This window comes from Macaca nemestrina, chromosome 8 (assembly GCF_043159975.1).
Source record: "Macaca nemestrina isolate mMacNem1 chromosome 8, mMacNem.hap1, whole genome shotgun sequence".
NCBI classification, from domain to species: domain Eukaryota; kingdom Metazoa; phylum Chordata; class Mammalia; order Primates; family Cercopithecidae; genus Macaca; species Macaca nemestrina.
The window spans coordinates 146,245,525-146,273,326 of NC_092132.1; the positions used below are offsets into that span (position 1 = coordinate 146,245,525).

The window sequence follows — 27,802 nt, forward strand, 5'->3', positions numbered from 1 at the left end:
TCATGAAGACTGCGGGCCTGGAGGGTCTTCCCGTCTCAGGGCATGTAGGTGCCTGGGGTCTTCCCCAGTGCTCAGCGCATGGCAGGGCCTCCATGGCTTCAGCGGGGATCTCTGCAGGTCATCACTGACCACGGCTCCCAGGCCGTGCAGAGAGAGGCGCCGAGGCCAGCCCTCTGGGACCTTCCTCAGCAGCCACTCTAGGGACAGAGTGAGCATCCTCTCTTGGGGTAGCTGGCCGGACATTGGGACTCCACTCCAAAACCAGAACCAGAAGGCCCTGATCTGGTTTTGGAAAAAGCTGCTTGGCGAGGGTGGTCACTGGCTCTCTCTGTGTTCACAAGCACAAGATGGAGACCCAGAAATACCCTCCCCATCTACGGAGGTGTCGGGGCAGGGAACGCAGGCTAGCCAGGTGGAGAGACAGAAGAGCCTAATGCACATGCAAGCATCCCTCAGAGGCAGGCAGAAGATGAGTAAAAACGTGAAATCTGATGAGAAACAGGGTCCACGGCCCTTCCTACTCCTGGGGTTACCCCTTGACCTCTGTCCCACGTCCACCCTTTAAGAGACAGGGGCAGGCTCTACCCTGGAGATGATTCCCAGCCACAAAGAGGTGAATGAGAGTCACTCAGAGTCTGCACAAAGGCTCAACCCAGTGAACTGGCCTCTGGTGCCCTGAGAGGCATAGGAAGTAGCGCCCAGGGAGTGGCGTCTGGGCGAGAACATTGACTTGGGGAACTTCGAGAAGGGGAGGGCCTTCTCCATCCATTGGCACCTACCCCTCTTGGGGAGCTTTGAGAAGGGAAAGGCATTTTCCATCCATTGACAACTGCCACTCTGGGTGCAAAAGAGGCATGATGCAGTTCTCTTCTGTTTTTTGTTTGTTTGTTTGTTTGCTTTTTGAGACAGAGTCTCACTCTGTCACCCAGGACAGCACAATCTTGGCTCACTGCAACCTCCACCTCCCTGGTTCAAGCAATTCTCATGCCTCAGCCTCCCATGCAGCCGGGACTACAGGCATGAGCCACCATGCTTGGCTAATTTTTTGTAATTTTAATAGAGATGGGGTTTCGCCATTTTGGCCAGGCTGGTCTCAAACTCCTGGCCTCAAGTGATCCGCCTGCCTTGGCCTCCCTAAGTACTGGGATTACAGGTGTGAGCCACCACGCCAGGCCCAGTTCTCTTCTGATGTTGAACAAAGTCTGTTTCTCCATCTAGTGATTCTGATCTGTCTGGGCACCAGGAATTGCAGTGTGTCCCATCCCAGGCTGAAACAGAGAAGGACACGTGAAACCCATGATCCAGCACGTGGGAGTCTGCAGCTGCCCTGGGGGTCACAGAGCCCCGGCTTCTACACTCAAAGGGTGGTGCAGTCAAACTGAAAAAGCCAGGCTTAAGCTGACTACCCTACCAAGGCCATCATATATCACAGAAACCCTCACCACCAGACAGACCCAGGTAATAAAAGTAACTCATGGAGGTCAAGGCTGCAGTGAGCTATGATCGTGTCACTGCACTCCAGCCTGGGCAATAGAAGGAGACCCTGACTCTATTTAAAACAAAACAGAACAAAACAAAAAAAACTTGCATTTATTGAGTGCTCACTACACACCGGGCACAAAGTAGTAATTATTACAACAATGTGCGGAGATGGTAACAACCATGCCCCTGTTTTACAGATGAGACCCCTGAGGTCCAGCGACGTTAGGTAACTTGGTGCAAGCTCGCATGGCTGTGGGAAACCCACGCCCAGCTCCAGTGCGTGCCCTCTTATGGGTGACAGCACACGCTCCTTTCCGTCCAGGGCAGCAACTGGTGCTTGTAAAGCATTGGACCAGGCTGGAAACAGACCAACAGTGAAGCCACCAGTGCAGCGACATGCCCAGGCAGGATGTGGCCGTTTCCCTGGGGCCATTGTCTGCCTGAGCAACTCTCCCCACATTCCCTGAGGGCCCCTCCATAGTCACATATGGTGCCATCAAGGAAGGGGGGCTGAGGAACAGGAGAGTGGGTACCCGGATCTAATCAGTGATCAAGGCTTTAATTCCTGATCTGGATTAAAAATGACTGGACTGCACTGAGACTCAACATGGACCAAATGCAAGGACTGTGGTCAGCAGTCTGGGGGCTCAGGACGGGGAGCGAGGACTCAGAAAAGGAGGCTCCTCTGTCATCTGTTCCTAACTCAGTTGCTGTGCACCCCAGCGCAGTGTGGAGGAGGGAGGAGGTCAGGCTGGGAGAGGCGGCCACGTGCAGGGGCAGTGCTGGCCCCGGGTGGCAGGGACCCTGGAGCAAGGCTGTGGCTCCTGTGATTTGAAGGCTGTGGCTGACACTCCACAGAGCCCCATCCTGTGCCAAAGTAACCAGAGCAGAGGCCAGCCTCGGTGCTCCCTTCCGCTCCCGTTCCGGAGGCCTGGCTGGCTGATAGGAGCTGTGTCCCTCAGATGAAGTCATCTGTTTTGGTGCCAGGGAAGGGAAGGGCTGGGGGAGCCGGCGGAGGGGCCATCAGGGCCCGTGCTCTGTCTGCTTTTCCCAGGCTGGCGCCGCAGGGAGGAAAGCCTGGGTCTTGTCTGGGAGTGCCCATCACTCGGGAGGCAGTGGGTGGGTGGCTCGAGGGCAGGGCCTGTGCATTGTTAGAAAGTCAGGAAGGGAGAACAGGAGATTGGTTGAAATGCCGGTGGGGGTGGGGGTGGCGGGGGTCGGGGGGTTTGTAGGCTTCTTGCTAATGTTGTCTAGCTAACGATTTGAATGATTTCCTCAGTGTTTGGATGTGAGCACGCATCTTGGAAGACACACTATCATACAGTCTATGGAAGGTGAAAAGGACGGCAGGGACATTCAGCACTGTAAACACTTGGCCTCGCTCTGCATATGCTTCTGTGATTTGTCACTCTTTGAAGGAAGCCCTATGCAGTTTGCAAATTTTCTATCTAGACCTCAGCAAAGCTTGGATTTTTGATTAATTCTATCTTGTCAAATAGAATCTGGGTGCAGGTCTGACACGTGCCATCAATTCTTATCAACGGATAGAATCAGATGCACTCAACATCTATTGAGCTCATATGAGGTACCAGATATTGTGCTAACTGCATTAACTTCCTCATGCTGTATTGTGCAATTATTATTTTTGTTTACCAGTGACTAACTGAAGTTCAGAAAGTTCAGTACCTTCCCTAATGTCATGTAGCTAGTAAGTGATACATTGAGGCTGACTGCATCCAAATCTCTAACATCTTTCAGTGCTGTTCTCTTAGTACTCTTTTTTTTCTTTCTTTTTTTTTTTTTAGAGAAGGTCTCACTCTCACCCAGGCTGGAGTGCAATGGTGCAATCTCGGCTCACTGCAGCCTCTACTTCCTGGGGTCAAGTGATCCTCCCACCTCAACCTCAGCCTCTGGAGTAGCTGGGACCACAGGTGTGCACCACCACATCTGGCTACATTTTTTTTTTTTTTTTTTTTGAGACAGAGTCTCACTCTCATCCAGGCTGGAGTGCAGTGGTATAATCCTGGCTCACTGCAACCTCTGCCTCCCAGGTTCAAGCAATTCTCCTGCCTCAGTCTCCCAAGTAGCTGAGATTACAGGCACGCACCACCACACCTGGCTAATTTTTGTATTTTTAGTGGGAGGGTTTCACCATGTTGGCCAGGCTGGTCTGGAACTCCTGACCTCAAGTGATCTGCCCACCTCTGCCTCCCAAAGTGCTGGGATTACAGGTGTGAGTCACTGCACCTGGCCCCAGGTATGTTTTTATTTTTTGAAGAGATAGGGGGTGGTCTCTCTATGTTGCCCACGCTGGCCTCGAACTCCTAGATTCAAGTGATCTGCCCTTCTCAGCCTCCCAGATTGCTTTGATTACAGCCGTGAGTCACCGGGCCAGCACAGTGCTGTTCTCTTCACTGATTATTATTAATATTTTTGTTTTGCCTCCACCTGCCTTGTTTTCCAAATTTGTGTCTTTCCTTTTATATACATTTTGAATGTACAACTTTTTACAGAATTAAACCCAATTGATACATCTTATCAACTTATCTTTGCTAAGGATTTCCACTTTCTAAGTGGTCAGAAATTGATTTCCACCCATTGTTTTTTGCCAGCTTCCTTCCTTAAGTGCACAAGGTGTGGTGCATGGGGCACTGGGCTGCCCCTCGGAAGACCTGGGATCCCGCACGGTTTCTGGCCTCCATCACAGTGTGGTCCTGGCAATATTCCTTCACCTCTCCGGGCCTCAGTTTGCTCATCTTCAGAGGTGGCCTTGCCAGATCCGTCTCCAGGCATGTGTGTGTGTTCGCAGGCGAGGGAGCCGTCATGGGCAGCTCGGCCTCCTGGCAGCTGTCTCAGGGGCCCACAGCAGGGGCTGCTTTCCTGGGTCAGACCCAGCAGTGGCAGGAGTGTCCCCCTGGGACGGCCTCACCCAGTGCTCACCCAGTTCTCAGCCTCCCCCATCCCACCATTAGGGCACCCATTGCTGTGCTCCTTGGTTTGAATATTTATGTGGGCCCTAGTTCCCCCTTGCTATGTGAGGAAGGCCACAGCTGTAACCTCTTATGCCTTTATTGTTGTAAACTGTCACGTTCTGCAAACAGGTCACAGAGCATTTGGAGAGTGGACATTGTTGTAGAGAAATTACGCAAAGAGAGGCTTTGCCTTCATTCATCTACTTTGCATTTATTTATTTATTTATTTATTTATTTATTTATTTATTTAAGATGAGCCTCGCTCTGTTGCCCAGGTTGTAGTGCAATGGTATGATCTCGGCTCACTGCAACCTCCGCCTCCTGGGTTCAAGAGATTCTCCTGCCTCAGCCTCCCAAGTAGCTGGGATTACAGGTGCGGGCCACCATGCCTGGCTAATTTTTGTATTTTTAGCAGAGATGGGGTTTCACCATGTCGGCCAGGCTGGTCTCAAACTCCTGACCTCAGCTGATCCACTTGCCTTGGCCTCCCAAAGTGCTAGGATTACAGGTATGAGCCACCGTGCCCAGTCCATTAATCTACTTTGCTTTTAAATTTTGCATTATTGTTATTATTTTTGATAGCAATGAAAACAGAGGAGGTATAGGGACATGATGATGAACGCCACCTTGGGGTTGGGGTTGGGTAAAGAAAGGCCTGACTTACTGACTGATTTATTTATTTATTTATTTATTTATTTATTGAGATGCCATTTGACTCTTGTTGCCTAGGCTGGAGTGTGATGGCGCGATCTTGGCTCACTGTAACCTCCGCCTCCCAGGTTCAAGCGATTCTCCTGCCTCAGCCTCCCGAGTAGCCGGGATTACAGGCATGTGCCACCATGCCTGGTTAATTTTGTATTTTTAGTAGAGACGGGGTTTCTCCATTTGGTCAGGCTGGTCTTGAACTCCCAACCTCAAGTGATCTGCCCACCTCGGCCTCCCAAAGTGCTGGAATTACAGGCATGAGCCACAGCACCCGGCCTACTTTTTGTTTTTTACTTTTAATTGTGCTGCAAAACATGTAACATATTTACCATCATAACCACTTTTGAGAGTACGGTTCAGTCATGTTACATAGACACACATTGTTATGCAATAGGCCTCTAGAACTTTATCTTACAAACCAAAACTGTGTCTGCTTTGCTTGTTATTGAATGCCGACTCTGCCCAAAGCATTGTGCTGACCACGAGGACCAAAAAGGAAAGGAAGCAATTGATTGCCAAGCAGAACTTCAGAAAAGACACAGGACTCCATCAGCTTGTCCCCCTCCAACTCCCACCAACCCTAAGCAGTTTTGCTAAGGGCAGGAGAGGTGTCAGAGCAGGCAAAGTCTGCCACCTGGTGGCAGGAAAGAGTCACAGTCCACAAGGGAGGCTTCAAGTGGATCCCACAAAAGAAGTAGAGAACAGGAAAGGGGAAGACATTTAGTGGCAGGTATGCAAAACAGAAGGAATTGTTGGATAAATGAAAGTGAAAAAACATTTTTGGCCAGGCACGGAGCTCATGCCTATAATCCCAGCACTTTGGGAAGCCAAGGCAGGTGGATCACCTGATGTCAAGAGTTCAAGACCAGCCTGGCCAATATGGTGAAACCTCGTCTGTACTAAAAATACAAAAAAATTTAGCTGGTCGTGGTGGCACATGCCTGTAGTCCCAGCTACTCGGGGAGACTGAGGCAGGAGAACCGCTTGAATCCAGGAGGTGAGGTTGCAGTGAGTCAAGATTGCGCCACTGCACTCCAGCCTGGGCGACAGACGAGTTTCACCATGTTGGCCAGGCTGGACTTGAACTCCTGACCTCAGGGGACCCACCCACTTTGGGCTCCTAAAGTGCTGGGATTACAGGCATGAGTCACCGACCCCGGCCAATAGCTCTATTTTTAATAACCAAAAAGTGGAGGCAAGCCAAATGCTCATCAATAGGAGAATAGATACATTATGGTATAGACAGTAATAAAAAAGAATGAACTACTGTTTCACAAACAGAATGAACCAATGAACCTCATAAACATAACGTTGACTGAAAGAAGCCAGGCACACGAGACTGCACACAGTGTAATTCCATTAACACCAAGTTCAGCCACAGACAAAATTCACTGGTGATCACAGAATTTAGAGCAGTAGTTGTCTCTGGTAGGGTTAATGCCTGAGAATGGCATGAGGGACTTTTCTGGGGTGGTGGGAATGCCTGATACCTTGAGCTGAGTGTGGTACGTACGTTGTGCAGCACATTACACGTGTGTATGTATATACACACATTCGCACACGTACATATAAATCTTTCCCTGCACTCTTCCTTCAAAACAATTACCATTTTTGTAATTATTAACTTGTCTATTTTTATTTTTTTTTAGTTTATCATCTCTATTATGCTGTAAACTCAGAGGACAGACCTCCAGGCTTTTTGGAGGGTGTCTACTTACATAGTAGGTGTGAATTACATATTTGTAGGATGAATACATGAATGAATGAATAAATGAATGAATTTTGGCATTTTGGGATGCTTTATTCTTGCCCTAGAGGGAATAACACTACTCAGAATTGCATGGAATGGTCAGGAGTAGTGTTCATCAGAAAGTTTAAAAAAATTTTTTTAAATTATTTTTAAATTAAAAAAAAATTTTTTTTGAGACAGGGTCTTGCTATGTTGCTTAGGCTGGTCTTGAACTCGTACGTTCAAGTGGTCCTCCCACCCTGGCCTCCCAAAAGCTAGAATTATAGGTGTGATCCATCTTGCATGGCCCCATTGGGACGTATTTTTTTTTTCTTTCATAGATAAGGAAACAGAAGTATCATTTAGTAAGCATCTAACATGTGTCAGGCCCTGTGCTTTGCAAATGTGTCCTTTAAGCTTCATACCAGTTCTTGGGGATAAGCACTGTTTCCTCAAATAGGAGGAGAAGATGAGATTTAGAGTTCGTAACTCATCCAAAGTCACACTGGAGGGCTGAGGACAGCAGGCGTGCGGGTGATTCGGGCGCTCCCTTCTTGCAGTTCTTCCTTTGCCCTCTGGTCTCTGTGTTCCCTTTGGTATTCCCGGAGAGAAGGCCAGAGCCTTGTTGACACAGCTCCAGAGGGAGTGGGGCACTCCCTGGGGCAGCGTGGCAGCTTCATCTCTACCTTCCCGCGGGCCAAGCACAGTGCCTGGCACACAGCGAGTGCGGGGCAAACCCTCTAGGAGTGAATGGAAAAGCTGTGATGATATGAAAGAATATTATTACATGTTCCCCCTTCCTATACTTACTCATCTTTCATAAACGTGTAGATTAGAAGCGGCTCGAGGGCAGTCTTGGTACAAACTTCTCTGTATGGTGCTCTGTGGTGGGCCACAGTGGCTGAAATGTCCCATTGGAGTAGAAATCGGCAAACTGCACCCTGTGGGCTAAATCTGAAAACTGTCTGTTTGTATAAATAAAGCTTTATTGAAACACGGCTCCACTCATATATTGTCTACGGCTACTTTCACTGCATCGTAGAGTTGAGTAGTTGTGATGTGGCCCGCAGGCCCTGCAAAGCCTACAATATTTACTCTCTGGCCTTCACAGAGAAAGTTTGTTGATCCTTACAATTGAGATTCCCTTTGTGGATTCAGCTTGTCTCAGCCTCTTTGAGATGAACTTTGCTGAGAGTGGGATGGCAGGTGCTCTGGTGAAGGAGGAAGTAGGCAGCAGTAGACAAGGGCAGAAGCCTCTAAAGTTTGACCTCCCCCACCTCATAGTTTACTCATTGTTGCCCCAAATTTATACAACTCAAGACAGGAATCCCAGGATGAAGTGCCGGGGTGCAGGCGTTCCCTAAGCCTAGCTGGTAGCTCTTCTCTACCAAAATAATAATAATCCAAACACAGCATTTCGCGAGGCGGAGGCAGAAGGATTGCTTGCGACCAGGAGTTTGAGACTATCCTGGGCAACATAGTGAGACCCCCACACCCACATCTCTACAGAAAATTAAACAGTTAACCAGGCATGGTCGTGTGCACCTGTAGTCCTAGCTACTCAGGAGGCTGAGATGGGAGGATTGCTTGAGCCCAGGGGATTGAGGCTGCAGTGAGCCATGATGGTGCCACTGCACTCCAGCCTGGGTGACAGAACAAGACTCTGTCTCTTAAAGAAAAATATCCTGGGAGAGGTGCTGTCCACCTCTCCCATCGCTACAATGAGTGTCTCAGCCTCCTGAGTAGCTGGGATTACAGGCATGGGCCACCATGCTCCTCTAATTTTTTTTTGGTATTTTTAGTGGATGGGGTTTCACCATGTTGGCTAGGCTGATCTTTTTTTTTTTTTTCATTCAAGATAATGAAATCATTTATTGATTACACATGATAATGGATGATACACAAGCTTCATTCCCATCTATAATTTTATCTGGTACCATTATTCAATTTAGATATATTGCATAGGATGTGCCAACAATCACTTTTATAAACAATAATTCCATGATTTTGCTTGGATAATCCCTTTTAATGGTGAACTTCAGGTCACAATAGTAACTATCATTTCAACTACACCAAGGTTTCAGAAGACAATGGCTTCTCCACCCAAGCAGGTTGTATATAAATTCCAAATACAAACTGGCATCACCCTGAAGGAATTCTAACTTCACACTGTTGGGGAAATTTACCAAGATGGCTTCAGAGTAGACTAACTTCACACAGCACGTTAAAAAAAAGACATTTATTCAGCGTCACGATCAGACTATTACATTTAGCAATCAACAGCGTGGGTGCGAAAAAACATCTGCATTAAAACCCTTTGTTGGAATGCTTTACACTTTTCACAGAACAGAAACTAAAATAACCTGTTATACAATTAGTCACAAATACAGTCCTCCAGTTTTTGCCCATACAGATGAGTGTTTGTCTAAAACATGTCTTCTTTGTAGCAGCTAGGCCCTGCCACCACTGTGCTTGACTGAATTCACAAATCTGTTGTAACCTGTAGCTTCCCTGGTCATTTCTCTGACTCTCCTCTCCTGGTAAGCTTTGTTTCCTAATTAAAATCTTCTGCCACTGCCATAGCTACTGCTGCTGCTGGAACCTCCATAGCCCCTTGGTTTCGTGGTTTTGCAAAGTATTGGCCTCCACCGCCATAGGGGGCCAGAGCTTCTGCCTCCAGAATTTCCTTCTTTCATGGGTCCAAAATTTGAAGACTGATTGTTGTAATTGCCAAAATCATTGTAGCTTCCACTACCTCCAAAATTGCTTCTATCATTACCAAATCCCTTATAGCCATCCCCACTGTCACCACGTTCATCACCACCACCATGGCTGCCACCAAAGCCACCATGACCACTGAGGTTTCCTCCATGACCAAGGTCCCACAGAAACCACCTCCACGACCAACACCAAAGTTTCCAGAACCACTTAGACCTCTGGCTGGATGAAGCACTCGCCATCTCTTGCTTTGACAGGGTTTTCCTAACTTCACAGCTGTGACCATTCACAGTATGGCATTTCTGAATGACAGTCTTATCCACGGAGTCATAGTCATCAAAGGTGTCAAAGGCAAAGCCCCTTTTCTTGCCACTGCCTCGGTCAGTCATGATTTCGATCACTTCAATTTTTCCACACTGTTCAAAATCATCTCTTAGGTGATGTTCTTGTGTGTCTTCTTTAACGCCACCAACAAATATCCTTTTCACAGTTAAGTGGGCACCTGGTCTTTGAGAATCTTCTCTCGAGACAGCTCTCTTTGGTTCCACAACTCTTCCATCCACCTTGTGTGGCCTTGCGTTCATGGCGCATCCACCTCCGCCACAGTGGCATATGTGAGAACCAAAGGCCCTGGAGAGTTTGGATCTCTCATTACCACACAGTCCGGGAACGTTCCCCATTGCTCAGAATGGCTCCTCAGGCTCTCATTGGTTGTTTCAAAGCTCAACCTTCCAAAGAAGAGCTTCCTCAGCTGTTCCTGCTCTTTAGGAGACTCTGACTTAGAGATGACGGCAAGAAGAGAGACTTGAAGGATGCTTCTTCCGCAGCGTCCATGGGCAGAAAGCCAGGCTGATCCTGAACTTCCGACCTCAGGTGATCCACCCGCCTTGGCATCCTAAAATGCTGGGATTACAGGCGTGAGCCCTGACGCCCGGCCTTGTTAAGGTTTTTTAACACAAGTGACTCCATTTTGATTCTGGAAACTTTCCCAGTTTCCATGCCAGGTACAGAGCAGGGAGTGGGCACAGTCAGGAAGTAAAGGTGAAAGGAACATCAAGAGCCCGAGAGGGTTGAGGCCTCCCAGCTAGAGGTGATCTTAGTGAGCTAGGGTGGGGAGCATTCAGCAGCCAGAGCAGAGAGAAAAGTAATATGATTCTGGCAAAGAGGGCTGGGCCCTGGCGTGGAGCATTTTAGGGAATGCATGAATCGGAAGGGTGGGAGGCTGTGGCCCCCAGGTGATGGCACACCAAGGTGGAGGACAATGGGAGTGATTGCCCTCACCAGTCCCCAGATGTGTTATCACTGACCTTGTCTAGAATTGCTGGGACATGGTGATAATAAATAATAGACTGACTCTTAGTAGCTTTTATGATTGTTTTAAAATTCTCTTGTTACAATGCCACTTCCCTTCACCCTTGGCAGGAAACTGGCCATGGGGCACTGCATATTCCTCTTTCTTCTTCCTTTTTTAACAGACAGGGTCTCACTCTCTTGCCCAGTTGGTGTGGTGGTGTGATCATGACTCACTGCAGCCTTGACCTCCAGTGCTCAAGCGATCCTCTCACCTCGGACCCCCAAATAGCTGGGATTATAGGTGCACACCACCACACCCAGCTAATTTTGTATATTTTTTGTAAAGATGGGGTCTCACTATGTTGCCCAGGCTGGTCTTGAGTTTCTGGGCTCCAGCAATCCTCCCATCTCCGCCTCCCAAAGTGCTGGGATTACAGGTGTGAGCCACTGCACCTGGCCCTGCACTGTGTATTTCTGCAATGCCTCCATGCTAGTCATGAGCTGGTGCTTCCTTCTACTGTCTCCAGATGTTTTCTAGACTGGTGCCCTCTTTCTTCCTTAGTAGGGAGCACCACGGTACCTCAGTCCCACCCTTCACATTGCAGGCAGTTGAGGTGACGTGCCTAGAGTCATAGAGACGGTCAGTGCATGGGTGAGGAAACTCCCAGCTCCCAGGCCTGGGCTTAGCTCATGAGCCACGTGACCTCCTAGCAGGCAGGTGTGAGGCTGCCAAGGTAAGGGTGCTGCTGGGAGAGGGGTGCTGCTGTGGCTGGGGAGACAGGATGGCTGTGGGAACTCTCACCCTAACGGGCGGACTGTGGGTTCTCCTGTCCACTAATGGGTACCTCTAGGAACAGGTCCTTCTAATTGTTAGTGAATCTGAGCCTACAGGGCACTGGAGGTGGCTGCCTGACCCGTTGTGCCATTGATGTGGTGCAGTGAGAAGATAATTCAGCATGAATTAGAAGACAAAAACCACTTCCAAATAACAGGAGCAGCAGCAACAGCTACTACCTGCTGAGTGCTTACTTACTGGTCAATACTCATGGAGCACTTGCTATTTGCCAACCTCCACACTCAGTACTTTTGAAGCTCACTTAATCCTCCCGGCAGTCCCATGAATTATCCTCTCTTATTATCCCTGTTTTAGGGAAGAGCACATTGAAGCTGATAGAGGTTAAATGACTCATTCATGATCATCCAGCTAAGAAGTGGCTCAGGAAGAATCAGGATTGAGATCCAGCCGTTCAATACTAAAGCCCACTCAAAACCAGCATATGGCTCTGCGCCCACGGATGAGTTCTGGGTGGCATCCCAGGCCCCTGTTCCCAGGACAGGCAGCCAGCAGTCCCGGGAGCAGCCCCTACTCCCCGCTTGCCCTGTCCCCACTGCCTCTCATACACTCTGTCATCAGATATTTCTTGAGTCCCACAACAGGTGTCCTGCAGGCACAGGTCAGGATACTGCCTGGGATAAGCGGGTAGAGGGGTGTGGAGAACGAGTTCTTGGCCATGGTGGCTCGCCATGGGCTGAGCAGAAAGTCAGCATACCCTGGGCCAGCAGAACCCAGTATTTATTTGTAATTACTCTCTGTATCCTTCAAAGATTCTGCTTTACATGAGACAGAGTGGACTAAGAGAAGGAGAGTGAGATTGAGGGTGGGGGATCTTCATGGCTTAGACACTTGCCTAAGCAGCCTTTCCTTTAGAGAAATAAAGGGGAAATGTCATGTTCTTCCTCAATGAAGATGTGGAGCATTGCATTACTTTCCATTTTCCTTTGAAAGCCATTGAGAGAAGAACAAATAGATTTTGGCCTAAAATTAACCTCTTGCTGCTTCCAGAATAACTAAGGCTTCTGAGCCCGCAGCAGCGTGTTGCAGAACTGGGAGGGATTTTAGATTCTCCTAGTACGATGGTGAAGAAAAGCACAAGTATGTTCAGTAGTATTAGACTGGGTCTCCTGAGGGGCTTTTTTACTTTTAATTTTTGGGACAGTCTTGGTGTCTCACCCAGGCTGTGTGCAGTGGTGCGATCATGGCTCACTGCCTCAATCTCCCCAGGCTTAAGTGATCCCCCCACCTCAGCCTCCTGAGTAGCTGGGAGTACAGGTGCGAGCCACCACACCTGGCTAAGTTTTGTATTTTTTGTAGATATGGGGTTTCGCCATGTTGCCCAGGCTGGTCTTAAACGCCTGTTCTCAAGTAATCCACCCCACTTTGAGTTCCAAATTGCTGGGATTACAGGCATGAACCATTGCACTCAGCCCCAAGGGGATTTTACATTCGGGCCTGGCTCACAGTTCTCAGCATCTGAGATGAAACAAACCCAGCAAATAGAAGTTCAGAAAGTTGGTTTGGCTGGGTTCCCTAGAAGCAATTTAGGTTGTGGTTGCCAAGCCCCCAAGCCATCTGCTTATAAAGTCAGAAAGCCACTTATTCTGGTGTGTGTGAAGGGCACGTCCTATACAGAACGCCTGCTGAGTGTCAGGAGGCCAGCTGCAGGTGACGGGCCTCGTGAGTGCACACGGATGGGGGTGAGGCTTTCGATATTCTGCCGAATCCAACAAACGCCTTTCCCCACTCCAGGGAGGTTTCGGTCTGTGAAAGAGACCTGGGACTCCAGGCACATCTGTACTCCTTCTGCCCTTTTCCAGGCCCATTGAAGGCCATCAAAATACAGGTTGCACCTGTCAGGACTCAGGCTGGAGCCGGCCAGGCACCCCGGAGTCAGCCTGCCCCTGAGGTTGTGGGAGGAAAAGCACCAAGTGCAGGCTGAAGACTTTGATTCCAGGTCTCTTATCCCTCTGCGAGGGAGCTGACTCCAGGGCAGTTGAAGGAAAGGTCAGTTTCTTCTGCAGCTTCTCCTTCTTCTCAATTCCTCTCTTGTCTAGCTCCGCAGTTGAGCAGAGCTGAGCAGTGCTAACCTGTGGGGAAATCCAGACAGAAGCTAGAAATCTCCTGCCCAGATACTGGGGAGGGAATTTCTCAGACGAGGTTCAACCTGTCAGGTCCTGTCAAAGTCCCAGGCTATGAGCTTAAGGGTACCTGCCTCATGGTCCAGTTTGAAGGGCTGATTTCTCCTGACATCCTTACCCATGCTTTTCTAACCTGACTCCACATCTCCAGAAAGTTGCCGTTCACCCCTTCCCCTTCCTGTTCCAGCAGTGCTCGCAGAGAGGCCGAGGCTTCATGTCACAGATCAGGAAGCAGAAAGGGAGTGGCTAATCTGTGTTTGAATCCCGGCTCTGCACACTGATGAGTTGTGTGGTCCTGGGAAAATGTCTTGCCTGCTCTGAATGTTAGTTTTTTTTTTTTTTTTTTTTTTTTTTTTTTCTGGAGACGGAGTCTCGCTCTGTCGCCCAGGCTGGAGTGCAGTGGCCGGATCTCGGCTCACTGCAAGCTCCGTCTCCCAGGTTCATGCCATTCTCCTGCCTCAGCCTCCCGAGTAGCTGGGACTACAGGCGCCCGCCACCTCGCCTGGCTAGTTTTTTGTATTTTTTAGTAGAGACGGGGTTTCACTGTGTTAGCCAGGATGGTCTCGATCTCCTGACCTCGTGATCCGCCTGTCTCGGCCTCCCAAAGTGCTGGGATTACAGGCTTGAGCCACCGCGCCCGGCCTGAATGTTAGTTTTTACACCTGTACTTTAGTTATGAAAGATTTTACACTATCAGGTCCCCTGATGGGTTGGCAATTAGTTGAGTAATCTGCTTCATTTTTTTTTTTCCCCGAGACAGAGTCTTGCTTTGTTACCCAGGCTAGAGTGCAGTGGTGCAATCTCAGCTCACTGCAACATCTGCTTCCCAGACTCAGGTGATTCTCCTGCCTCAGCCTCCTGAGTAGCTGGGATTACAGGCACCTGCCACCACGCCTGGCTAATTTTTGTATTTTTAGTAGAGATGGAGTTTCACCATGTTGGCTAGGCTGGTCTTGATCTCCTGACCTTGTGATCTGCCCGCCTTGGCCTCCCAAAGTGCCGGGATTACAGGCATGAGCCACTGCACCCAGCCAATTTGCTCCAGTTTTAGAGAACAAGATTGGAAGACTTCCTCACACACAACCTCAGGAATCAGGGCGAGGAATCCATCTGAACACCTCATGCTCACAGCCAATTGTTCCTGTATTGCGCACTGGTCCTGGCTTCACCTTGAATTAAGAAGTCATGATGTAGGCCGGGCGCGGTGGCTCACGCCTGGAATCCTAGCACTTTGGGAGGTCGAGGCCGGTTGATCACTTGAAGTCAGGGGCTTGAGGTCAGCCTGGCCAACACCGTGAAACCCCTTCTCTACTAAAAATACAAAAAAAGTAGTTGGGCGTGGTGGCACTTGCCCGTAGTCCCAGCTACTCAGGAGACTGAGGCAGGAAAATCGCTTAATCCTGGGAGGTGGAGGTTGCAGTGAGCCGAGATCGCACCACTGCACTCTAGCCTGGGCGACAGAGAGAGACTCCATCTCAAAAAAGAAGACGAAAAAAAAAAAGAAGCCATGTCTGAGGTCTAGAATACTAAGTCATTGTCCCTTCAGCACGTGGCCAGGCATTGCCTGCTTAAACCCCAAACTGTGAGGGTTGGCACGGTTTGCGAAATATGCTGCAGTATGTAGCAATTGGGTATCTTTTGGAGGGAGCTTAAGGAACTGCTACTCCCATCAACTCTGTGAGATGGAATTGCTTTTGTCCTCAGAAGCAGATGAGTGGGCTCTCTAAGATGAGCTGGGATATCTCATAATTTGAGAAAAAAGCTGTCCGTGTCCCCAAACCAAAGCACCAGCAGATAAAGAAGGCACTATTGTCCCAACAGGTTGACTCCAGGCTTTCCTGCCTGATCGGGTCAGAAGCTCTCTGCTGGTGCTAGCGGAGAAGACCTGAGCGGCACGGGCTTCTACCTAGATTTTGTGGGGATAGCACACCACCTGGATCTGACAGGTGGAGCTCACTGTTGCTCGATGGTCGGGGGAAAGAAGGCAGGGAATTTAGTTGCTATCCTGCTGTGGCTGACCATACTTTCCAATAGGCCAGGCCTGAACCTCAGGGTCTGCCTGTGACCCACCAGCCATGCCACGCTCAGTCCTGTCTGCTGGGATGTCTGGGCATGAGCCCAGCACAGTGGGCGGTTATCGTGGAGATAGGAGACATGTGCTCCCTGCCAAAGGCCAGTTTCAGGAAACTGATGAGACCTCTGCTCTTATTCGGGATCTCTGAACATCCAGTGGTAGGGACAGCTAGTCTTGCTAACAGAATCCTTCCTTTCTTAGGGTCTGACACCATCTCAGTGATGGTGGACATCATAATGATCTCAGGGGATACAACAGGACCTGGTTCTGTTGTGCAGAAGTTGATTGCTCATCTGTGGTCCCCTCACTCCCAGACCAACGACCAGAGGGAGAACTTGAACTGGTTTCTAGAAGGGCCCCACAGAGGCAATGCTTAATGCAAGAGCACCCTCTCCTTTTCACTCCTCTCATCCCACCTGCTCATTCCACTAAGAATGGTTGTTTCCAGCCTGGTTTTTGGAGTTCCTGAGATGCACAATCAGGAACTGGGTGGTAAGAGGAGTCTGACGTTTGTTGAACAAAAGCTGAGCTTCTGTATACCTGGATCTTGAAAGGCAGAGACGCTGGCTTTTGGAAAAGTGCCGTGGCTCCATATCTGAACCGTTTAATGTAACTTGACAGACACAATATGGGGAGTCCTTTGTGATTATTATTTGACAGCTGAGTACTTTGGGAGGTCGAGGTGGATGGACACCTGAGGTCAGGAGTTCGAGAGCAGCCTGGCTAATTTTTGTATTTTTGTGGAGATGGAGTTTCATCATGTTGGCCAGGCTAGTATCGAACTCAGGTTATCTGCCTGCCTCGGCTTCCCAAAGTGCTGGGATTACAGGCGTGAGCCACTGCACCTGGCCAGATTTCTTGGTTTCAAGTAACAGACATCAACTCTGGATATCTTAAGCATACAGAGAGTACTGGGAATATATCTTGCCCCCACAGAATCGGTGTGAGATACGCCCATAAACCAAAGGGGCTCTGCAGGGCTGTTCTGTCTAATCATGGTCCTGAAACAGTTTGCTGCACCAGGATGAGCTGGTATCTCGATGGCAACCATGTGATTCTGTCATTCACTCTAGTAAAATTTCTGGAGACATAGGTCCCTAAGCCTAAATTGTGGACCCTCCCCATGGCTGCCCTGGAACTTGGAGAGTGAAATTGACACCTGTGGCCCCCGCAGAGGCGCTGCCCACTGACTCGAAGTTCACATCCAGTGGGCTACAGGGTCAGTACATTACGCTGTTTGTGTGTGATCATTTAGTATTCTTGTTTCTTGTGTGGGTTTTCAGCAAAAGTAATTGTACAGTTTCGGTCCTCTCTGAGTGCGGCTGGAGAGAGCTGTGTCTTTTCTGCTCCCCACTGTCAAAGTTAGAGCAGCATCTCCACCAGGCTGGAGTGACCATGACCTTAGAAACTGCAAGAAAAGCGTTGGGGTGTTTAGCCTTTTTTGAGCTTTGGATCCTTTTGACATCTGGTGAAAGAATATCTCCTTTTTCCCTTCACCCAGTTTTCTCTTTTATTTTCTATTTTTATGTTAATTTCACTGCATTTATATTGTTTTGTGAACTTTTGCAATGTCCTTCCCTGTTTTTTTTTTTTTTTATACGGGGGTGGTTTGAAATGAGCACGTGCAGCTGGTCTGATGCCACAGGCCCACTGTAGACACACTCACAGACCCAAAGGGATGAGCTAAAGCATGATGCCCTCAGAGGCTTGCCTCATGGACCATGATGATCTCTGGTTTTTCTTCTTTGCTAGCATTTGGGGGATTGATGTTGAGGCTGGGCTCTGAGCAGTCAGTTCACCCCTGCTTAGCATTCAGTGCAGACTGTCAGAGTGTGCCTGCCAGGCACGTTCGTGGAGAAGGGAGCTCCTGAAACTCAGCTACCCTTCTCTTTTCTTAGTAGAGAATGAGGAGGGTCTCAATGCAGACCCGAGGCCTCTGCCTCCAGGTGGGAACCCTGGAGTGGATGGTAGGATGTGCTGTTGGACAGTCCTGCCTGGCAGACAGCTGCACATTTGGAATGGGTGTATGGTCCAGTGTGTCACTGCAGTGGTGAAAGTAGCATGTTCAGTGTGTGGGATTTTAGGGTGACACTGATCGTGACTCATGAAAGCCACTGAGTACAGAACCATGAAAGCAACTTGGCAACCAGAAGCGTGATGGCTTTAAACCACAGGATGAGCGTTGAGGGGCTTGCCATTCGAGGGGTCTAGTTGGATTCTTGCCTCCTCATTGGAACCACAATCTGGCTAGAATCTCATACTTACTAACAGAGAGGTGGTGCAACTTTACACTCAAGACACTGCGTGCAGACTGTCTGGGTTTAATCCCAGGACTAACTCTTGTCGTGTGACCTTGGAACATATTCTTCATCTGCAAAATGGGAGAAATTGTAGATTTTATTGTGTGGAGTAAGTTACCTAATAGATGAAAATCACTCAAATGTGTGCCTGGTGCATGGTTAGCTCGTTTCTATGCCCAGAATATATCATCGCTTGGGCCTGTGAACTTGTATTAATCCATCGAATTTTATTATTATTATTTTTTGAGATGGAATCTTGCTCTGTTGTCCAGGCTGGAGTGCAGTGGCACGATCTCGGCTCAATGCAACCTCTGTCTCCCAGGTTCAAGCAATTCTCCTGCCTCAGCCTCCCCGAGTAGCTGGGATTACAGGCACCCACCACCAAACCCAGCTGATTTTTGTATTTTTAGTAGAGATGGGGTTTCACCATGTTGACCAGGCTGGTCATGAACCCCTGACCTCAGGTGATCTGCCTACCTCAGCCTCCCAAAGTGTTGTGGTTACTGGCGGGCGTGAGCCACTGTGCCTGGCCTGAATTTGAATTCGAAAGAGGAATGAGTGATTGGGGATGGGAGGGTAGGAAAAATAATAGGGGATGCATTTCATGGCAGTGCTCCCTTTACAAAATGCTTCTGGAATTTTGCCAGTAAATTATCAGAATCTGGTCCTCATTGGCTGCCCATGGCTCACTTACAAGCTCTCAGATCCTTACACACAGATTAGGAGTTTAGTACTTTGAGCCATTCACACATCTTTTTAATGAGACCATGGCTCTTTGGCTTGTGGGGGTTGAAAACGTGTCATATTTTTACAGCAAGACAGAATATTGTGGCAGAACGCAATCCACTGGTATCCCGGCGGACACCCGAAGAAACATACGGCTTTCCGGCTAGTGCAGGTGCGGACTTTGACTCCATCATTCCCAAACATACCTTTTCCTGATGTGGGGAGAGACCACAGAAAAGAAACGTCAATCTTCATGAGGCTGGGAGAAATCCTAGGCCTGCCATCACCTCCTGGTGGATGGCTTGTTAGTTGTGATTCACCTCACCTCTGATCACATCTCGGCAAGCCGGATAACGCTCAGGGTAGCCAGAGGCATTGGAGGGGAGATAGGAATTTGGGTTGCTGCATGATCTGTGTGCACAGTGACATCCACTCCCCTCCCCGGTGCCCAGGCAGATCTTGCGGCTGCAGCAGCAGCAGAGCAGGGCAGGAGCAGTCTGCTCGCTGTGCCCCTAACCTGCTGGCCCATCTGATATTGGTGTCCTGTTGCTGGGCTTATAGTTAGAGGGCTTTTAAAGCATCTCAATCTTTGGGAACCCCCACTTTTATGTTCAGACCCACACCCACTGTTTTACCTGAAGGCAGTAAGATCACCAGGAGGAGGAGTAACGCAGAAAGATGGAGGTTCATGGCCGAAGAGGGCACAGAGCTGAAACTCCCAGTCGTGGCTGCCTGAGAGGCTCCTTTATAGAGCTGGGCTGGGCTGGGTGGGGCTGGACGCTGGCCTCACTCTTCCTGGAGGGGCAGACTGAGGAGATCACAGGGTTCTGCAGAATTCGAGGGAGAAAAGGCCCTGGGCCATTCAGTGCTACCTCCTTTTCTACAAACCGCAGGAAAAGAAGAGACTCAGCTAAGGCTGTCATGTTTCCTGACAGCAGCACGGGAGAAAAGACCAGGATCCCCATGCCTAGGCCTGAGCACTTTCCCTCTCCCTTCAAGTGTACTTTGATAGAAACATGACAGTGAAAACGCCTGCTCTGTGTCTTCTTTCCTCCGCGGCACCACGGAAAGCTCGGGAGCGCAGAGAAAGGGGGTTACGAAACACAGGCTTAATTTAAGCCTGGAAAGGCAGTTCCAAGACACAGAGGCTCTCAAGGTGTCAACCACTGGTCTGACCAGGAGAAGGGGCTCAGAACCAGTGGAGAAGGGACAGCTTCCTTGTCTGGTGGCTGACTTATTTACCTGGCTGAAGGCAGATACTGCGAAAAACAAAAAAGGCCTGGAAAAGTTTGCTGATGGACTTTGTTTTCCAAATGACTGGTATGAAATGTTGGCTAGGATTAGGGGACTTCGAAGCTTCTAGGAGAGATTTCCTTTTTGGAGTTGAGGAGTTGAAACTCCCCCTTAGAAGAGTTGGTTCAGTGCTGTGTTCAAGGTTGGACGCACGGTGTCCAGAGTGGAGCCAGACAGGGCTTGTCTGGAGTGACAGAGACTCAGCCCTGGGGAAGGGCCCTTGGGCCTGTCTCTCTTGGGGTAATGAGGGATGTCTCAGAGCGAAGATGACACTAACTTTGGTTTTGTTCTGACCCTTAAGGCAGGCTTGTACCCAGGCAGCCCACGACCACAGGGCTCTGAGTGTGTAGCGTGGCAGTAGAGCATGGCGTTACTGGCTGTGCTCTGCTTTGCAGGCTTACACGCTCAGATGCATTATGTAGCATCTCAGCCTCAAGATCTGCTTCTCAAAAAGTGCATTGGAAGCTTTTGCGTGTGTTTTCTTTTTGAGGATGAAATGAGATACAGCTTATAAAATGCTTTGCATGCACACTGCCATACAGTAGGTACCCAATATTATTACTATTATTAATTTTTTTTTGAGACAGAGTCTCGCTCATCACCCAGGCTGGAGTGCAGTGGCCCAAACTCGGCTTACTGCAACCTCCACCTCCTGGGTTCTAACGATTCTCCTGCCTCAGCCTCCGAAGTAGCTGGGACTACAGGTGCCCGCCACCACACCTGGCTAATTTTTGTATTTTTAGTAGAGATGGGGTTTTGCCATGTTGGCCAGGCTGGTCTGGAATTCCTGACCTCAGAGGATCCACTTGCCTCGGCCTCCCAAAGTGCTGGGATTACAGGCATGAGCCACCCCACCCGGCCAATACAGTAAGCACACATAGTCTTAATTTTCTGGTTCTTGCTTACTAATCTTTCCCTACTCCTAGGTTATAAAACTATTTCCTATATTATCTTTCTTTTTTCTTTATTATTTTTCTTTCTCATTTAGCTCTATAACCACCTGTGATGATTTCTGTGTATGGTGTAAATTAGTTTATTTTTCCCCCTATGGAAAACCAATTGTTTCAAGACCAAAAATTATTGAAAAGATTGTTGTTTCTCTACTGTTTAGCTATTTAGCTGTGCCACCTTTGTTTTAAATCAGGCTCCGCACATGCATGAGTCTGACGCTGGAAAACTTCATCTGCTCTATTGTTCTCTTTGTCTATATTTGCACTAACGCCATGCTGCCTTACTGCTATAGCTTTGTAATAAGTTAATACGCTTTAAAATAAGATCGATCTATCTATCTATCTATCTATCTATCTATCTATCTATCTATCTATCTATCTATCATCTATCTATCTATCTATCTATATATCTATCATCTATCTATCTATCTATCATCTATCTATCAATCTATCATCTATCTATCTATCTATCATCTATCTATCATATATCTATCTATCTATCATCTATCTATCTATCTATCATCTATCTATCATCTATCTATCTATCATCTATCTATCTATCATCTATCTATCATCTATCTATCTATCATCTATCATCTATCTATCTATCATCTATCTATCATCTATCTATCTATTATCTATCTATCTATCTATCATCTATCTATCTATCTATCATCTATCTATCTACCATCTATCTATCTATCATCTATCTATCTATTATCTATCTATCTATCTCTCTATCTATCATCTATCTATCATCTATCTATCTATCATCTATCTATCTATCATCTATCTATCTATCTATCATCTATCTATCATCTATCTATCTATCATCTATCTATCTATCATCTATCTATCATCTATCTATCTATCATCTATCATCTATCTATCTATCATCTATCTATCATCTATCTATCTATTATCTATCTATCTATCATCTATCTATCTATCTATCATCTATCTATCTACCATCTATCTATCTATCATCTATCTATCTATTATCTATCTATCTATCTCTCTATCTATCATCTATCTATCATCTATCTATCATCTATCTATCTATCATCTATCTATCTATCATCTATCTATCATCTATCTATCTATCTATCATCTATCTATCTATCTCTCTATCTATCATCTATCTATCTATCTATCATCTATCTATCTATCTATCTATCTATCTATCTATCTATCTATCCATCCTTCTATCTATTTATGAGTCTGTCTCCATCAGAGCCAAATCTTCCCACTTACCTTTTTTTTGTGGGTGAGTGTCTTGGCTAGTTTTGTTTTTTTCTTTCATTTCCATACAGATTTTAGAATCAGATGGTCAAGTTTCCCCAAACAACAGTTCATTATGCTGTTAGTCTTGATTTTTCTCTTTTGTGATGTACAACCTCCTGAATGCCTGTGGGTTGTTGTATTTGTGGACTGAACACATCTTGTATTCATGTGGTAATGAACACTTTACACGAAATGAAGTTGGAAAAGATTCTACTTCCTAGAGAACAGTGAAAATCCCAAGGACCTGTCTTCCTATCCTATGAATCCCAGAAGATACCAGTGGGTACACAGAGCTCCTATACCTTAACTTCCCTGGTTAATCTCTTGGGCTTAGGGAGCCTGGAAGTGGAGAGGGGTAGTGTCCGGGGCTCTGACCAAGGGCTCCAAGTTTCATAACAGAGCGTAGTAACACAAGGCAGATGATTTAAAGATGACTCACTGCATTTTCCTAGACAATCCTTTTAGAGGATCTTTGTCCTCATACCCAGCCCATTCCTAGAGAGTTCTTGAAGATGCTAACCTTACTGAAGGTCAGGGATACATTCCCATGGCCCTGCTTAACTCACGCCTGTCCCTTTAGGTGGAATCACTTATGTCAAAAGGAAGATCAGAGTCAGTGCAAGGAGGTAGCATCTCATGTCTGATGAGGGGATCCCAGAGCCTATAATTTCCAGAAGGAGGTGGGGACACCTCTCCCATTGATCTGGGGGGTCATTGGGGCTGTAGTGTGGCTTTACTTTGCCATATAGAACTGATGGGAGAACCGAGGTGAAGGTTAGAAGTTAGAAGGTGAGAGTAAGAATGACTTCCTATATTGCTTCCCACTACTTAAAAACTGGGGGATTTCAACCCAGAAGAATAAAGGGCCTGAACATAACATTCCTCTGGTTCTTCAGGCTACTGGCAAAGCTGGACTTAAATTCTGGCCCTTCTGAGGCTTGCTTCAGGTATCTCCACTCATTCACCATGTTCCTCTAACTGTATATTGGGATAGGGCTTAGAGTGAGGGTTAAAGCTCCGAGAGATGACTTCAGACCAAAACCCAAGCCCAAACCCGAGCAGGAAGAGTCTGTCTGGTTTCATATACCAGTTACTTAGACATGAAATTAATAAAGAAATTACTTTCTGCACCTGGGAAAGTTCAGAGAGAAAAATAAGATCTGGTTGTCCCAAGTGATCAAGAAACGCACCTGCCTGGAAGGGACTGTGTAACCAGGTGAATCAATTTATTACCTTTAGTAGGATTTGATTGCGTTTGATTCTTGGTGCATGCAGCAGTGTAGTCTCTGCATGATTTCTTTGGCTGTGAATAGCATCAGTGGTATCTGTAATTCCTCAGTGGCTTGGCTGCAATTGCTAATGGAAGCTATGGTGAGGCTTTGCAGGGGATAGGGATGCCATGTTGGCCAGTCTTCAAGCCCTGGTTGTGGCAATGATGGATCAAGCATGCCTGACCTTGGGTCACTGGGTGGTGTATGTGGGCACCAATGTTAGCAGGTCCAGGTGGGACAACTCCAGGCAGATTTCTTGGTACTGGCAGTGACAGTGGAGGGCTGGATGGGTGGGTAGGTTCTCAGGTCCCTGGGCAGCATGAATGGTGTGAGTGAGGGTAGCAGTGGTGCAGGATAACACTCAGGCTCCCAGGTGCACTTGCTAATGTTAGTGGTGGCTATGATGGGCTTGGCAGGCTAGTCTCTAGGCTCCTAGTTAACACATGTGAGTGGCTGCGGTTGATGTTGTTGGCAGCAGGCTAGGTGGGCCCATCTTCAGGTCCCTAGGAGGAGTGCACAAGGATCAGAGATGGTGGAATGGATCGGGTAATTCCCAGTCCTCAGATGGGGTGCTCAGTATCTGGGGGCATGATGTCAAGGCCTTGGTGGTGTGCAGGAGTGTAGGCTGCAGTAGGTGGGGCTGAGCGATCTATGGTGGTGAGTGAACAGCCTGACCTCAGAGATTGTGCTAGAGCACAGCAATTCTGCTGCTGGTATGGGTATGGTTAGTCTCAACAGTCCCTTGCAAGGAGCTATCAGGCTCTGGGAGTTCACACTTCATTTCCAGCAGTAGCAGTAGCTGCCATGGTGTGTATGGGGAGGGAGCCTGTACTCAGAACAGACACAAAAGCACAGAGGATGTGCTTCTGATAGGGATGAGGCTGGTGATCACAGCCCTAAGCAGAAAATTCTCAGGCTCTGAGTAGTGCTTGCTTCAGCTCCTGGCTGCAATGTTGTTCAGAGCAGTGGAGGGATCCTGCCTTCTGGGTGTGAGCTCAAGCACAAAGGCCTTGCTACTGGTGAGGGAGTAGTTGCTATTCACAGACCCAGACAAGCAGCTCCTGGGTTCACTCACATTGGCTGCCAGTAGCAGCAGCAGCAGCTGTAGTGTTGTGCATGGGAGGAAAGGAAGAGGCCTCACCCTCTGTGGATGGGCTCCAGCAAGGGGTTGTGCTGCTAGTGAGGGCAGGGTGTTATTTACAGACCCAGAGAGGCAGCCTCAGGCCAACTTGTTTTGACTTCTGGCAGTACCAGCAGCTGCTGCAGTGGCCTAGGGGGTGAGCCCAAGCATAGATGTCATTCTACTGGTGGGGGTGGGGTTGCTTCTCACAGTCCCAGACAGGAGCTGTCAGGCTCTGAAAAGCTCACAGTGGGACTCCCTTTGTCCCTGGGAGAGTCTCCTGGGTGCACTGCACCATCCTTTCCCTAGGGAGTAGTAGTCCACTTGGGCTAGAGTGCTGTGGACTCTGTAGCACCACTGGGTTCATCCAGTGCGAGCCACTGCAGCCATCTGGGTGGACATCAGGGGATATCAGTCGGTGTTCTCCTCTGTGGAGATGTGGGGCCTGTTGGTTCCCAGGACAGAATTCAGTCTGGTGGAGGCTGGGCTCTTGCAATAGCACTGTGTTGCAGCCTCTTAGATCTCAGGGGATGTGTATAACTCAACATGACTTCCCTGTGTGGAGCAATGCCCTTGAGCGGTATCCTGATCACCACCCACACTAATCTCAGGGCCCACGTGGGAAAAAAAGCCCTCCTGTTGCTAGGGTTACAGTAGTCTGAGATGGAGATGTGAACCAGTGAGAATCTCTCACTTACCTTTTCCCAGCAAATGGGAGCCACTCCAGGCTCCTAGCCAACCCACATCCTTCTCCTTCTATGCCTCAAGTGTTTCCTGTGACTTCTCTGTTGAACTCTGGAGTTTTCTCATAGATGTTCTATCTTAGGTGTAATTCACAATTTTGTTTCTTTTTTTCTGGAGAGGGAGAGTGTCCCATGTCTTTACTCAGGCGTCTTGACAAAATGAAACTTTGTGCCCTTTGACCAGTATCTCCCCTCTCTGCACTCCTGGCCCCAGCCTCTGGTAACCACCATTCTCCCTGCTTCTGACATTGACTTTTCTAGATTCCACATATAAGTAACATTATGCAGTATTTGTCTTTCTGTGCTTGGCTTATTTCACTTAGCATAATGCACTAAGGGTATTTTAATGCTGTGCTTAGGAGTTTAAGCTGGGGGAATCAAGTCCACACTTGTTTTAATATGGGTTTATGGTGTTGTAAAATCAAAGCCATGGAGACCCATTGCAAGGCTTTATGACTCCAAGATCAAGTGAGAAGTAAAGTAAGAGTATTGGCAGTAGTGCAAAAAGGAGAATATTCATCTCAAGAGCAATAAGAAATAAAATAAATACTTGATTTTTGTTATCTGTGGAATTTAGAAAGACAAAGGTAGTTAGGATAATTTCCAGGTTTCTGGTTTAAGTTTGTGGGTTCAGTGGTGAAGTTCACTGGAAACACCAGAGGTTTTGGGAGGAAGGATGAGAAGACAATTAGTAATGTTTTGGATAGGTTGAGTCTGAGTTTCCTGTAGGATGTCTAGGTGGAACAGCCAAGTAGACAGTTGGGAAGTTTAAAAGTGGAACTGAGATTGCATACATAAATTTTAGAATCAATAGTCAAAGAGTCATAAAAATGGATGAATTCAGCAAGAGAGATTCAGAAGAGTAAGAGGAAAATACGATCGAGGAACAAATCTCACATCAGCATTTGTGGCAAAAAAAGGGGAGGTAGAATTGTGGAAAAGACTTTGACAATGTGCCTGAAAGATACAAAGCAATCCAGGAAGATTGTGATGTGATACAGAACAAGAACACCATCTTAAGAAGCAAATACTTGGAGAGGATGCTGATGTGGTTTGGCTATGTCCCTACCTAAATCTCACCTTGAATTGTAATAGTCCTCAGGTGTCAAGGGCAGGGCCAGGTGGAAGCCATCCTGAAGTGTTTTCCACAGGGCAAATGCATAAATCAATTTCAGTTTTATAAAAGGTCATTTTGGTTACCAAGTGGAGGATAAATGGTAAATATCAAAAAATGATATGGGAGCCATTTAAGAGGCCATTTACTGAGTTTGGTGACAGAGGTGATGGCATGGACGCAGTGGCAGCAGTGGAGATAGAAATTGGCGAGTACGAATTGTATGTTGGAGGCAGAACTGGGAACATTTGATGAGCAGTTCAATGTGGACGGGGTGAGGGAAAAGCAGTGTCCAGATCATGTCAGGTATCGTTCTGAAAATGGCATGGGGCTGGCAGGAGGTTGGGGCTTCCTTGTCCCCTGGTGTGTGGAGCCTCCAGATTTGTTCTTTTTGCTTAGTCTTGCTTTAGCTATGTGGGCTCTTTTTTTGGTTCCATATACATTTTAGGATTGCTTTTTCTAGTTCTGTGAAGAATGATGGTGGCATTTTGATGGGAATTGTGTGCAAAGTTAAGTGAATTTAAATTCTCTGACATCAATTTTCTCTGTGAAATAGGAAGCCAGAGGTTCTGCTGAGAGTAGGATGGGGGTGGGGAGTGATGAGGGCAAATAGCATCTGAGGTTGACTAGAATATATATAAAAAAAAGAACAACCAAATTTCTAAACTCAGCTTTCCTGTGGAGTCATGTGATGTGTTCTAGTGGCTTTCAGAAGCCTGAGAGCAGAACCAGTTCTATAGATGGCTTTTCTTCTGGGCAAATGTGGTGAAAGAAAAATGAAGAATAATCAGTGTTCTAGAAAAACAGTTGGTTGCTTTGATGTCATTTAGGTCATAGAGATTACTCAGGAAGATTGAAGATTAACACTTGTTAGGGGTTGAATTGTAACCCCACAAAAGATGTTGAAGTCCTAACCTCCATCAGCTGTGAATGCGACCTTAGTTGAAAATAGGGTCTTTACATAGATCAAGTTAAGATGAGGTCATTAGGGTGGACTCTAAGCCAATATGACTATGTCCTTATAAGAAGGGCAAAGTTGGACCCAGTCACAG

The 27,802-nt window shown here is 47.6% G+C and overlaps 2 protein-coding genes and 1 pseudogene across 3 annotated transcripts in view; 1 reads left to right on the forward strand and 2 right to left on the reverse strand.

The window, feature by feature from the left end:
• On the reverse strand, window positions 1-10,396 carry LOC105491196 (heterogeneous nuclear ribonucleoprotein A1-like; annotated as a pseudogene).
• The window catches only part of LOC112428261 (defensin beta 135), a 23,198-nt gene continuing 5,774 nt past the window's right edge, over window positions 10,379-27,802 (forward strand). The window contains exon 1 of one of the 2 annotated variants that reach the window (XM_071068656.1): window positions 10,379-10,479. In XM_071068656.1, coding sequence (XP_070924757.1) covers window positions 10,419-10,479 — 61 coding nt within the window. In that variant the 5' untranslated portion in view covers window positions 10,379-10,418. The remainder of the gene's footprint in view (window positions 10,480-27,802) is intronic. The other variant, XR_011607274.1, reaches the window with a different exon arrangement.
• Window positions 19,006-27,802, reverse strand: part of LOC105491190 (defensin beta 136) — a 16,704-nt gene continuing 7,907 nt past the window's right edge. The window contains exons 2-3 of the mRNA XM_011757371.2: window positions 19,611-19,802; window positions 19,006-19,187 (exon numbers count right to left, since the gene is read on the reverse strand). Coding sequence (XP_011755673.1) covers window positions 19,006-19,187; window positions 19,611-19,665 — 237 coding nt within the window. The 5' untranslated portion in view covers window positions 19,666-19,802. The remainder of the gene's footprint in view (window positions 19,188-19,610; window positions 19,803-27,802) is intronic.